Below are 13,555 nucleotides of genomic sequence, written 5' to 3' on the forward strand. Positions count from 1 at the left end.
GCCCCAGTCTTGAAATTCCCCCATCTTCGAGACAAGACAACTATCATTAACTCTATCTATATCCCTTAAAACTACTATCAGGTCGCCTCTCAAACCCACACGCTCCAGTGAAAAAAGTCCCACCCTATCCAGCCTCATAACTCAAACCTCCATACCTGGCAACATCCTGGTAAATCTCTTCTGAACCCTCTTCAGCTTAATAGTATCCTTCCTATAACTGGGCGGCCAGAACTGGACACATTTTATCATAAGTGTCCTCACCAATGTCCTGTACAACCTCAACATGACTTCCTAACCCCTACACGCAAAGGATCCTTTTGAAAAATGAAAGATTTGTGTGTCATCACCGAATCCATTCTGTGCGTCTGAGGGCTCCAGTGACAAACGTAGCAGAAGTGAATTAGGAACTGGATTGGTTTTGCAGCTGGTGGCTTGTACACAACACATTACAGCATGTTCAAAAGCAAAAGGATGAATAGAACCAAGCCTCCTATTAATTATAAAAAAGAATATTTTTATTGAATCAGGTGCTTGTTAATCAGGGTTTGATGTTAAATTTTTGACAGTTTTAAAATATTTAAAACGTTTAAGTGTTTTTGCTTGCTTTGCCAAATTTAAAGACAGAATTTAAAGTCACAGTTCTCTTTCACGGCGAAATTGACAACAACAGCAAAACAGCTGGTCAATTACATGTCACAGACAGGCTGCTAAGATCTGAGTGCATGCCACTGTATTATGATTGATTTTATTTTTGATTTATTATTGTCACATGTACCAAGTACAGTGAAAGGTTTTGTTTTGCATGCATTACAGGCAGATCATGTCATTAAGGGTGGCACGGTGGCTCAGTGGTTAGCACTGCTGCCTCACAGCACCAGGTTCGCAGGTTCGAATCCAGCCTCGGCTGACTATCTGCTTGGAGTTTGCACGTTCTTCCCGTGTCTGCGTGGGTTTCCTCTGGGTGCTCCGGTTTCCTCCCATAGTCCAAAGATGTGTAGGTCAGGTGAATTGGCCATGCTAAATTGCCCATAGTGTTAGGTGCATTAGTGAGAGGTAAATGGGACTGGATGGTTTACTCTTCGGAGGGTCGGTGTGGACTGGTTGGGCCGAAGGGCCTGTTTCCACACTGTAGGGAATCTAACCTAATCTTACAAAGATCATAGGGCAACAGAACGGAGAGAGGAAGACAAAGTTACAAAAGCAAGATCAGCATTGGATTTGAAATGTGAGTGGTCCATTCAGCTGTCTAATACTAGCTGGGAAGAAGCTGTTCCTGAACCTGTTGGTACATGTGTTTGAGCTTTTGTATCTTCTGCCTGATGGAAGTGGTTGGAAGAGATTATACCCAGGGTGGGAAGGGTCTTTGATAATGTTGGCTGCCTTTCTGTAGCAACAAGAAGTGCAGGAGGAGTCAATGGATGGAAAGTTGGCTTGCATGATAGTCTGGGCTATGTTCACAATTCTCTGTACTTCCTTTATGGACATGTTTAATCGTGGGAATTATTAACTTCTTTCCCCATTTTTGGAAAGAATCCACACCCATATCATAGTAACACGGATTGTCAGATTTTAGCATAGTCTAACTTTCCACCTCCTCAGCTGGGAAAGGCAGATGAAAACGCAAAACTAAAAGTACCCTTCCTGCCAGTAGGGAAAGGAGGGTAGGAATCACACAGTAAGGAAGCCCAAGTTTCAGCAGCATCATTTGGAGTTAGAGCAGAGTTCAAACTGGGTGCCAAATTCACGATTACAAGTGTCTTAAACACAGAAGTCACAAACACATGAGTGGAGGTAGTGCCCTTGAAGTGGGGCAAGGGTCTGTTCAAGTGTCACGATCTCAAGTTCTTTACGTCCACAGTTCTTTGGAAAACAAACAGCCTTAAGTTACTGGAGTAAAGAAAAATGACCATATACTGGACGACTTTGATTGACAGGCTCTCTGATGTAGGATAATATACATTATGACCAACTGTTTCACATTTTCGAGTGAGTTCTTGGGGCACTTATCTCAGCACAAGATTCCACATTCGTGGTGTGATTAACACTTTAAAGAGACTATTAAAGGATTATTTGCTTTTAATGTTGTAACTAAATAGAAATTTGTTTTTATAACGGACTGAATACATTAATGAGTGTTAACAGCTTTGCATGGGTTTCAAGAACACAGGTTAGTTTTTCATTCGAGTACATTAGATTGCTAGAAGATTATAAATTTGCTCTTTATTGCTTCAGATCTCCTGATATTTGCCAATGGTAGATAGTGGGTGAGTGGCAATAGTGATAAAAATAAAAACCGCAGATGCTGGAAATCTGAAACAAAGACAGAGCAGAATAGCTCTTAAGAAGAGTCACACCAGAATCAAAAGTTAATTCTGTTTCTCCACAGATCCTGCCAAACGTGCTGAGTTTCTCCAGCATTGTCTGAGTAGCTGTTAGTGGCAAGGGCAGTAAGAGGGTTCATAAGGGTAGAAGGAGATATGAGGGGCCAAGTTGGGTCTGAGGGACCATGGAGTTTTGATGAGAGCATGAGGGTCTAATATTTTTTAAAACAAATGGTACACAGTCTGAGTGAACAGTGGTGGCTCCTCTAACCAGCCCCATGGTTACCAGGGCTCAGTTTCTATGGTTACCTGGGCTCAGTTGCTGAGGCTGGGCGGGGGGGGCTCAAGACAATTGGGTGCCCACTTTTGGGGTGAAATTTGGGTTTAACTGGACTCTTAAATCAAAGGTGTGTTGGCTAAGTTGGGATTTCCCCAACTTGACATTGAAAATATGTCCAAATTATCTTTCCATGTGAAATGGTGAAAGGTACTCGATTTCCCTGAGTTTTGTAACTTAGGGTGAGATTTTGTCATTTTGTATCTCATTGTGTATATTTGAAAGTGAGAGAGATAGGTTCTTGATTGTCAAGGGGATCAAGGGTTATGGGAAGAAAGGGGGAGAATGGAGTTGAGAAACTTATCAGCTATGAATGGCAGAGCAGACTTAATGGGCTGAATGGCCTAATTTCTGGCCCTATGTCTTATGGTCTTATGATCTTTACCGTTGTTGCAGTGTGTTTGTGTTACTCCTCATCAGTTGTAACTCACTAGTTAATTTCCCCTGGAACTATCTCCTTTGCACTTGGTGCTTTCCTCTCTTGCTGCTGTCATATTACACAAAGTGTTTCTGACATTGAAAAACTGTAATTCATTCACTTCATGTGTGGTCTTCCTTCATGCTGTTGATACTTTGGAGGCTGCTGGTACCCCACTGGACTTTCAGAGCTAGGAGTGGTACAAGTGAGCGCATAAAGTAGAAATGTGGATATTAGTAAACCAGGCAGGTTCAGTCCAGTGATGGCAGCAAACTGCACCCCATCCCCCACCTATATACACACACACACACACACACACACACACATGAACGTATCACACATTCACCATTGCCGTCTCGAGGGTAACTGGGAAGGGGTAATTGACTATGCCAGCAATATCACATTCCATGAGCGAATGAAAACAAAATGCCGTTCCCAAACTATCTAGAGGTCACAGGGTACACAGCATGTGATACCTTCCACTTGGAGTTTTGTGAGACTCCAAGCAGATCCAACAGCAGAGCTTTGTTTATGTTTTCAGCTGGTCTTCGACCTGCGTATAATGGTGATATTGTAGTGCCAAATGTTTGAAAGAAGAAAGCACAAAGGAAGTGGCATTAAAGCAAATATCTTTGTAAGGCCAAAAAATATCAAGTTGGAATTCTTCTCCTTGTTGTTTCCTGAAGTTTGTTTGTGTCTGCAGCATACACACACACACACACACGTGTGCACACAGTCACAGACAAACATACACAAAGACAACACACACAGACACCTGGTCACACACAGAGACAAACACATACACACACAAAACACGTGCACAGTCATACATGACACATGTGTACGGACACTCACAGACACATGCACTGATATGCACACAAACACACTCAGATACATGCATGTGACATACACACAGATTGGAGAAGTGCCGAGGACAAGGAAGGAGAAAAATAATGTCTTTGGCAAGGATTCTCTTTTAAACTATGAACCAAAAGACACTAGAAGCTTGTTTTTGTCTTAGTTTTAAATAAATTCATTTACTCCAGGGTGGAGTCCCTTTCTGATCATCCCCTTGCCCCCTTCTCAATTAGCTTCCTTCCCATGCCCCTCCCCTGACTTCTTTTTGGGGGCAACACCACAGGAACTGACCTCCCCCGCAGTTCACACATTCCATCAAAGTTCACACATGAGCCTGATCACAGAGGGATTCCATTTCTGGAAACACTGCAGTCAGATCCAGTTATGTCCATAAACAATATCCAGGAATGCAGATGTCAAATATAATTAACACAGGCACAACCATTCCCATCCCTCGGGTGTTACCATTCATTGGGGCACGAATGTTAACTTTCATATCCTACCCCCACTTCCCTAATTCAAACTGTTATACATTAATGCAGCATATGAATTAGGAGGCCACTTGAACCCTCAAACTTCTTCTGCCATTTGATGAAATTGGGCCGATCTACCTTTGTGTCTGCCCACCGTAAACTCTGACTCCTTTGGCCATCAAATGCCTGTCTAAGAAAAGCAAAGTGCTGCAGCTGCTGGAAATCCGAAATACAAACAGAAAGTGCCGGTGAAACTCAGCAGGTCTGGCAGCATCGTTAGAGAGAGAACCAGAGTTAGGTTCTGATGGAAAAGCATACTGAACTCGAAACATTAATTTCATTTCTCCTTTCACAGATGCTGCCAGACCAGCACATTGTTAGAGCGCTTTTTAAAATGTAAGTATCTGTCTAATGCAGCCTTGAACAAGTTAAATGACCCAGCCTCCACAATGCTCTGAGGAAGAGAATTACTCAGACTAACCACCCTCTTGAATAAATGAGACCCATAATTTCTAAGCTAGGTCTAGTTCTAAGTCTCTCCCACCAAGCAAAATATCCTTTCACCATCCACTCTGACAGTCTCCTCAGGGTCTACTATATTTCAATAATGTCACCTCTCATTCTTCTGAATGTCTATGGTCCCAAGCTGACCAACCGCTCCTCAGGAGTTAACCCAGGATTACCTCAGGAATCAGTTGAGCGAAGATTCCCTGAACTCCTTCTAATCTACAGACCAAGGGTGGAATGTATATGATTTATTTTGCTTTAAAGAAAAAGCGTCGACTGCTTTTTATGATAAAAGGCCAGACAGAACATTGACAGAAAAGGAAGACAGTATCAGGTTTAATGTAGCTTCATTGACAAGAGTTAAAGAAGAGTGTATGCCAAATCTATTGCCAATAGAACAATTGCTCCTTTTAACTCTTTGAAGGCAGAACCAAGGATGAGATATCAAATGTAAATTATATTCACGGAAGCACCTGATCTCTTTTAGTTTATTATATTTAAATAATCTTGTAAGGCAGAATTTTCTTTTATTACTGTGTTTCTGATTAGAATCTCAAACACTATTAACCACACACAGTATATTGAATGCAATTACTACTGTCTATTTATAACCATGAACACTGCGGGATTTCTGTGTCATGTATTGGTGTTACATAGCTTCAGTCTGTAAAGTCCCTAACAGCACTTAAACTCTACCTTGAACTCCAGGTGACTGCGGCCACCAGAGCAAGAGATTTCCTGTATTTTTTTGCTAGTTTACGACTGTGAAACCTTTCTCGTGTTTACAAGCCACTTGCAAGGTCAATGGATTAGTCTTACGTATTTCACCACATCTTAATGAGGCTGCTCCAACAGTTCATTTCCTGATGCCTATCAAATGCTAATTTTGTTATATCAGAATCACATCTGCTACAATTGGAGCCTGTGCCAGATGTTCCAATGCAGTAGATGTCACCAAATGCCATTCCTCTTATGACCCCTCAGAGATAAAGTCAAAAGATCCAACAAGGGTCATGTACTATATACAGAGACTATCATTCCTTTAGAACATTCTGAACTGCTTTACAACCAAATGAGCTACTTGTGAAATACTATTTAAACAAATCTATCAGATCTCAAAGATCAAATGATAAGTAGCATGAATACAGGGGAGCCTCTTGCAGTGAGGAGAGTCCATTAGCTCAGTTTGTGATGCAGAGTGATGCCAATGGTGTGGGTTCAATTCCTGCACCAGCTGAGATTACTGAGGTCTCCTTTTCAACCTCTCCCCTTGTCTGAGGCATGGAGGCCCTCAAGTTAAACCAATGCCAGTCGTCTCTGTCTCGAATGAGAGAGTAGCCCCTGTGGCTTTGTAGGGACTTTTGCGTTTACTTGTACTGAGCAACATTCATGTCTCCTAATAACAGAGCTGACAGCCAGAGGGCAGGTAAGTGGTGCTGAGGCAGCGAAATGATCAGCCATGATCTTATTGAATGGCAGAGCAGGCTCTAAGGGCCAGATGGCCCACTCCTGCTCCTGTTCCTAGTTCCTATATTCTTATGAACTTGAACATCTGGGAGACAGGAATTAAATTTAAAATCCGCTTCAGCTATAGAACATAAAAGTAAGTAATTGGATTAGTGATCAGACATTTCACCAAGTATAATTTTCTCCAGGCCATCATCACGGTGTGCTGCGTTTTAGAAGTTAATTATACTGGGTAATCCAATTCACCCACAATGCACTGGACAGCTGCCACAGGGACAGACAAACGGACTTCCTACCTTTTTAACTGGAAGAGGCGGTGGTTTGGAATGGGGCCGTGCCTTTGTGATTTGACCCAGGCTGCTGAACTGCTCATCCTGGAAGGACTTGATCGTGGAATAATGGACCATCGTCAAATGTGGAGTTAGGTTGCTGGACATACAATTACAGATATACTGGAGAAAGAAAAGCACAAGGCACACTAGGTGCTGGTAACTTGTTAAACCACACCCCCATAGTTAAACATTCTGATGCAATTTGGCCTTGCAGTTATGGAACACAGCAAGGTCACAAATCAAACCAACATACAAGCAATCATCACAACAGTTAATAGGGTAGATCATCATAGCAACAACTATTTCTGAGAACAGCTTGGACAGATAGCACATTCATAGATGTGTCATAGATTCCCTGCAGTGTGGAAAGAGGCCATTTGACCCATCAAGTCTGCACCCTCTGAAGAGCATTCCACCCAGATCACCACTGTCCCCATAACCCTGCATTGCCCATGGCTAGTCCGCCTAGCCTGTACATCCCTGGACACTATGGGTAACTTAGCATGGCCAATCCACCCTTACCTTCACATCTTTGGATTGTGGGAGGAAACCGGAGCTCCCAGAGGAAACCCATACAGACATGGGCAGAATGTACAAACTCCACACAGTCACCCGAGGCTGGAATTGAACCTGGGACCCTGGTGCTGTGAGGCTGCACTGCTAACCACTGATCCACCGTGCCATCCTCTGTGCAGATCTCTCCTCTATGTGCCATGTAATTTCTGACACCAGCAACAACTGACATCTATGTCATACAGTGACAGACATTAACAATCTCCAATAGGGGAGAATCTATCCCTCTTCCCCAACATCTGCTGGAAGTGGAAGGGTGAGATGTTTGTTTCTGAGCAGGACAGACTGGATGGGTCTTTTTCTGTGCTGCAGACCTCGGTGACTCTTAATGTTCAATGAATTACCGTCACTGAAATCCCCATTATCAACATCCTAGGGGTTCAGCATTGACCAGAAACTTCACAGAACTGGTCGTACAAAGAGAAAGAGGCGACCAGAGCAGGTCAGAGACTAAGAGTCCTACAGACATCCTGATTCCCCAAAGCCTGTCCACCATCTACAAGGTACAAGCCAGGAGTGTGATGGAACACTCCCCACTTGCCCAAATGGGGGCAGCTCCAACAAAACATGAGAAAACTGACAATATCCAAACAAACGGCCCACTTGTCTTTCGCCCCTTTAAACACTCTATCCCTTCGCTGTTGATGCACAGTGGCAATAGCTTTTAGCATCTACAAAAGGCATGGCAGTTACACACTGAGGTTTCTTCAATAGCACTTTCCTGACCCACGACCTCTATCATCTCAAAGGACAAAGGTAACAAATCATTTCGAAACATCACAACTTGCAAGGTCCCTTCCAAACCACACACCAGCCTGACTTGGAAACTTGTTGCTGGGTCAAAATGTCTCCTTCTCTAATGGCACCCTGGTTGTAGTTACACCCCATGGACTACAGTCACTGAAGAAAGCAGTTCACCATCACCTTCTCAAGGACAGCACTGGATGACCTTGTCAGCAATGTAACATAATTTTTAAAAAAAAGCTTCCCTCAGGTTGAGTCATTTTGATTTATGTCCTCAAAGGTTCAGAAATTTCAAATTCTAATTACTATTATCTTGGGAGAAATCCCCTCTTTGCAGGTTATCAGATGGAGGAGAAATATATATATTTCTTTAAGGTATTACAAATTGTTTGGTAATTCCAAATTTAAACATTACTGAAGGGTGACAAGAAGTCAAAGCTTTTTGTCTTGCACTCCCCAGGATTAGGATGCAGGAAACAAATGTGAGAAAATGGAACACTAATTTACACAGATTTTGAAAGACTGGGCCACTGTTGCCATAGAGATGCAGCGGGAGCAGTTAACTGTCAACCTTCATTCCCAAATTATGCAGCACCCTGGCCAGTCAGAGTCTAACTGCCTGGTGTATTTCCATGCCAACAACAGTCAATCAGCACCCTCTTCTCATTCTCCAAAGGTCAGCGTCCCTTGTTTCAAGCCTGTCTCTTGTATCCTAGCCCTGAGGAGAGTAAGACAAAACATGTCTTGTCTCCCTTTAGCAATTTTGATATTAGCCAAAATAATGAGAAATCTCATCAAAGGTCAGCTCTTCAATCCTTCCAACACAAAATATTCATAAATCCTATGTTTTTTTAAAATTCACACATGGGACTTGGGCATTGCTGGCTGGCCAGTATTTATTGCCTGTCCCTAGCTCCCTTTGAACTGAGTGGCTTGCTAGGCCAATTCAGAGGGTAATTGAGAGCCAACTACATTGCTGTTGGTCTAACGTTACATGTAGGCCATACCAGGTAAGGAAGGCAATTTCCTTCCCTGAAGGGCGTTAGTGAACCAGATGGGTTTTGACCATGAGACGATTGTCAGGAAATCAATAGATTCTGAATTTCAGGTTATTATTGAATTCAAATTCTGCCATCACAGGATTTGAACCTGGGTGCCCAGAACATTAGCTGAGTTTCCGGATTAATAGACAAGCAATAATACCACTAGACCATCATCTCCCCTTGTCTGTTACCAGGCAGATTGGTCATGTGATCTGGATGGTAGCGATCCCCAAAATTGTCACTGACACTGTTTCCTGATTACTCTGGAGTGTCTCAAACCCAAGATCAAACAGCACAATACAACAGTACAAATTAATGGCTCAGATTACAATGGACAACAATTGACTAAGGCAAGTCTTGCTTCATTTTCTCTGAGCTAGATTCAACTGTTCAGGCAACTTGGGTGCAACACTCATCAATGAATGCACACCAAATACCAATACATGTTGTGTACTCCCTGTATTACTCTTGAGTTTTGAGACATGGCCATTGTTACCATGGAGATGCATCAGGAACAGTTAACTGTCAATCTACATTCCCAAATCATGCAACACTCTGGCCAGTCAGAGTTCTCTTTACAGGCTGTACAAAACAGCTATACAATTGAAGAGCATAGGATCATAGAATCATAAATTCGCTACAAGGTGGAAACAGACCATTTGGCCCAGCAAGTCCACAGTGACCTTCTGAAGAATAAGCCACAAAGACCTATTCCTCTACCCTATTATTCTACATTTCCCCTGACTAATGCACCTAATCTACACATCCTTGAAAATTAGGGACAATTTAGCACGGTCAATTCACCTCACCTGAACATCTTTGGATTGTGGGAAGGAAACCGGAGCATCCAGAGGAAACTCATGCAGACACGAGCAGAATGTGCAAACTCCACACAGACAGTCGCCTGAGACTGGAATCGAACCTGGGTTCCTGCCACTGTGAGGCAGCAGTGCTAACCACTGAGCCCCATTTGATTCAGATGTCTAAACAAACTACCTGTAGAGGAACACAGAAAGGTAAAGGAGGTGAAGCAGTTTACCTTGAATCGGCTGAGGGGATAGTTTCCGTAGATATAATCTTCCGTCCCGTTCACCTGCAGTGTGTAATCCTCTGCATCGTCAACTACTTTATGTCGGAAAACCGTTGCTTTCTTCTTCACAGCTAATTTCATCAGCAGTGCAGGAGGAGCCTGGGAGGAAATTTGGAAGCTGAAACTTTCCTAATATTGGAGGAAAAGAAAAGGCATCAATTAGTTGAAGACAACCAAACCGTTCAAAAGCTCTTTCCACAAAGAACAGGGAGATTGTGGGATTGGATCACAGACAATCTAGTTAAAGTGAATATTCTAGATTCATTTAAGAAGAAGCTGGATAACCCAGTTCAGCAGAAGGGACAAGGGTTATGTTGGTATAATTAGATGAGGAAAGACAGGACGAGATTTAATTTGAGCATTAACCCAGTGAGGACTAGTTGAGCAGAATGGTTTGGTTTCTAATCTCTGTATTTATTTTTATTCATTCATAGGAAATGGATACTTTTGGCAGAACAAAGACTTAATTCCCAAACATAAATTCTGCAAGTTGATGATGAACACATGAGATGTAGAGGCGTACACAATGCCCTTTGGGATTTTGACCCAGCTACAGTGAAGGAACAGCGATATATTTCCAAGTCAGGATGGCGAGTGGCTTGGAAATTCTGTGTCTTATGATCCTGCTCCACAACCACCTGATGAAGAAGCAGTGCTTCGAAAACTAGCACTTCCAAATAAACCTGCTAGACTATAACCTGATGTTGTGTGATTTTTAACCTCGGTGACTTTCCTAATTAGTCCACATGTGGAACCTTGTCAAAGACTTTACCAAAGTCCATACAAACAATGTCGATGGCTCTGCCCTCAACAATCGTTTTGGTTACTTTCTCAAAAAACTTAATCAAGTTTCTGAGACACGATTTCCCTCGTACACAATCATGCTGACTATCCCCAATCAGTCCTTGCCTCTCCAAATGCGTGTGAATCCTAACTTTTAGAATCACCTCCAACAACAGAGCCACCACTGACGTCAGACTTACAGGTCTATAGTTTCAAGCTTCTCCTTACAGCCTTGCTTAAATAAAGGCACAACATTAGCCACCCTGATTTATTATTGTCACAAGTACCAAGATACAGTGAAAAGTATTGTTTTGCTTACAGACAAGTAGTACCTTATACAGGTAGACAACCCCTTATCTGAAATCCCGAAATCCAAAAAGCTCCAAAGTCCAAAGGATTTTTTGTGAAGTTTTTTCTCATTAACAAGATTGTTTGGCATGCAAACAGTTAACCCAACTCCACACCCACTTGATGCGTGTCACTCAGATGCGACATGTAGGGGTGTGGCCCAGCACCGGCAGAGCTCAATTCTGATTCAGGACCCGTTTTACTACAGTAAGTCTGTTCTTTGGAAAGATTTTTTAAAATTTCGCCATTAAACTGCCACTTATTCGGAAATTTGAAAAATTCTGAATTCCGAAAACCAGCTGGTCCCGAGCATTTCGGATAATAGATTATCACCTGTATAAATTTATCAGGGCAATCAAACAGACTGCAGAATATAGTGTTCCAGCTACAGAAAAAATGCAGTGAAAGATTAACTCTAATGCATGAGAGGTCCATTCATCAGTCAGATGACAACAGGGAAGAAGTTGTTCTTGAATCTGTTGGTATTTGTGGAGTGAGGTGGTGAATTACTCACTTCAAAGTAGCTGTATTTGCAGCCATGATATTTATGTGGCTGATTCACTTAAATGGCTGGTCAACAGGATCCATAGGATTCCATGTGAAACATTCATCAATATAGCACAGACTTGACAAACTAACTTTTTGGACAGGTCAAGTTGTTGTTGCTATGGAGCTGTTTGGTTTGCAGAGATTACTGGGTGATTGGATAGTGACACCGAGCACAAGAGAACATGCAGCCACAGAAACAGAAGGCCATCATTCTGGTCCAGAGTTTGGTCTGCCATTCTAGACCAGAGCCACAGCATGTAACCTGAGATTCATACCCATGACAACATCAATCTGACATTTCCCATTGACAAAGGCAACCATCAAGGTGCCACAACTGAATAGGTTAAAGGTCAAGTTAATGCTGTGGATCTTTGACAATGTAAATGTTGCACATGGCGTTAAAAGAGGGGTTTACATAAAAACAGCAGGGCTTTTGAAAAATGCAATCAATTTAAGATGTTGTCTTTGAACTCCCAGCACAATAAGATATCAAATCAGAGTGCTGCACAATGCCAATTAACTATCCATAACCACTATCTTACATCCTGTAATTAAATGGTTTTATCAAGGTACATCCATTCCACAACGCAGAATCAAAACATCAAAAGATCTTCAGACCATACCCAAGCACAGATCCCAACGTATTGTTCTAATTAAATCAGCAAGGTTAAGATGGTTAAGTACTCAAGTCTATGATCTTGTATTGTTGATAATTACAACAGAAGGCAATGGCCGAGTGGTATTATCACTGGCTGTTAATCCAGGGAGAAAGTAAGGACTGCAGATGCTGGAGATCAAAGTCTAAAAAGCGTGGTGCTGGAAAAGCACAGCAGGCCAGGCAGCATCCAAGGAGCAGGAGAACTGACTTTTGGGCAAAAGCCCTTCATCAGGAATTCCTGACCATTCCTGATGAAGGGTTTATGCCTGAAACATCGATTCTCTGCTCCTTGGATGCTGCCTAACCTGCTGTGCTTTTCCAGCACCACATTCTCTACTGTTAATCCAGAAACTCAGCTAATGTTCTGGGAACCGGGGTTTGAATCCCACCACGGCAGATGGTGGAATCTGAATTCAATAAAAATGTGGAATTAAAGTGCCTAATGATGACCATCAATTGTTAGAAAAGCCCATCTGGTTTAGTAATGCCCTTTAGGGAAGGTACCTGCTGTGCTTACCCACTCTGACATACATTTAACTCCCGACCCACAGCAATGAGATTGACTCTTAACTGCCCTCTGGGCAATCAGGGATGAGCAATGAATACTGGCCTCACCAGTGACACCCACATCCTGTGAATGAATAAAGGCAACAAAGAGAGTGATATATTCTGTGTTCTTGAAGGGGATAAACTGAAAGTTCTCTCAGATGCCAGGAACATTTCACCCTCAGATCCTTTGTTAAGCTGATTCGCTTGAGGGATGTGAGGGACATTATTGATCAACTGCAACATATCTGGAACATCAATCGCTTTTATTGCTTTGTGCCTTTACACAACTTGGAGTAGACCTTTTAGACCACAAGACACAGGAGAAAAAACAGGCCATTCTGCCCATCGAGTCTACTGTTTGAACTCTGTCACTATCTCAAATGCTCCTTCCTTGGCCAATGAGACTTGGAGTGGGATTTGAACATGGAACCTTTGGCTTAGAGGTTGTCACTGCCTGAGTCACAAGTGCTCCACAATGTTGCTACAGAAACAAGCAATGTTTGGG

General features: G+C 42.5%; 1 protein-coding gene across 8 annotated transcripts in view; it reads right to left on the reverse strand.

Annotated features, from left to right (window-relative positions):
* Positions 1 to 13,555, reverse strand: part of pik3cd (phosphatidylinositol-4,5-bisphosphate 3-kinase, catalytic subunit delta) — a 228,672-nt gene that overhangs the window by 66,783 nt on the left and 148,334 nt on the right. For all 8 annotated transcript variants that reach the window (XR_011962673.1, XM_072586126.1, XM_072586124.1 and 5 more), the window contains 2 exons: positions 10,113 to 10,292; positions 6,678 to 6,833 (listed from right to left, as the gene is read on the reverse strand). Coding sequence is in view for 7 of the 8 variants with exons in the window: in XM_072586126.1 (XP_072442227.1) it covers positions 6,678 to 6,833; positions 10,113 to 10,292 (336 nt within the window). In the remaining variant the exon portion in view is untranslated. The remainder of the gene's footprint in view (positions 1 to 6,677; positions 6,834 to 10,112; positions 10,293 to 13,555) is intronic.

Source organism: Chiloscyllium punctatum, chromosome 16 (genome assembly GCF_047496795.1).
Source record: "Chiloscyllium punctatum isolate Juve2018m chromosome 16, sChiPun1.3, whole genome shotgun sequence".
Classification (NCBI taxonomy): Eukaryota; Metazoa; Chordata; class Chondrichthyes; order Orectolobiformes; family Hemiscylliidae; genus Chiloscyllium; species Chiloscyllium punctatum.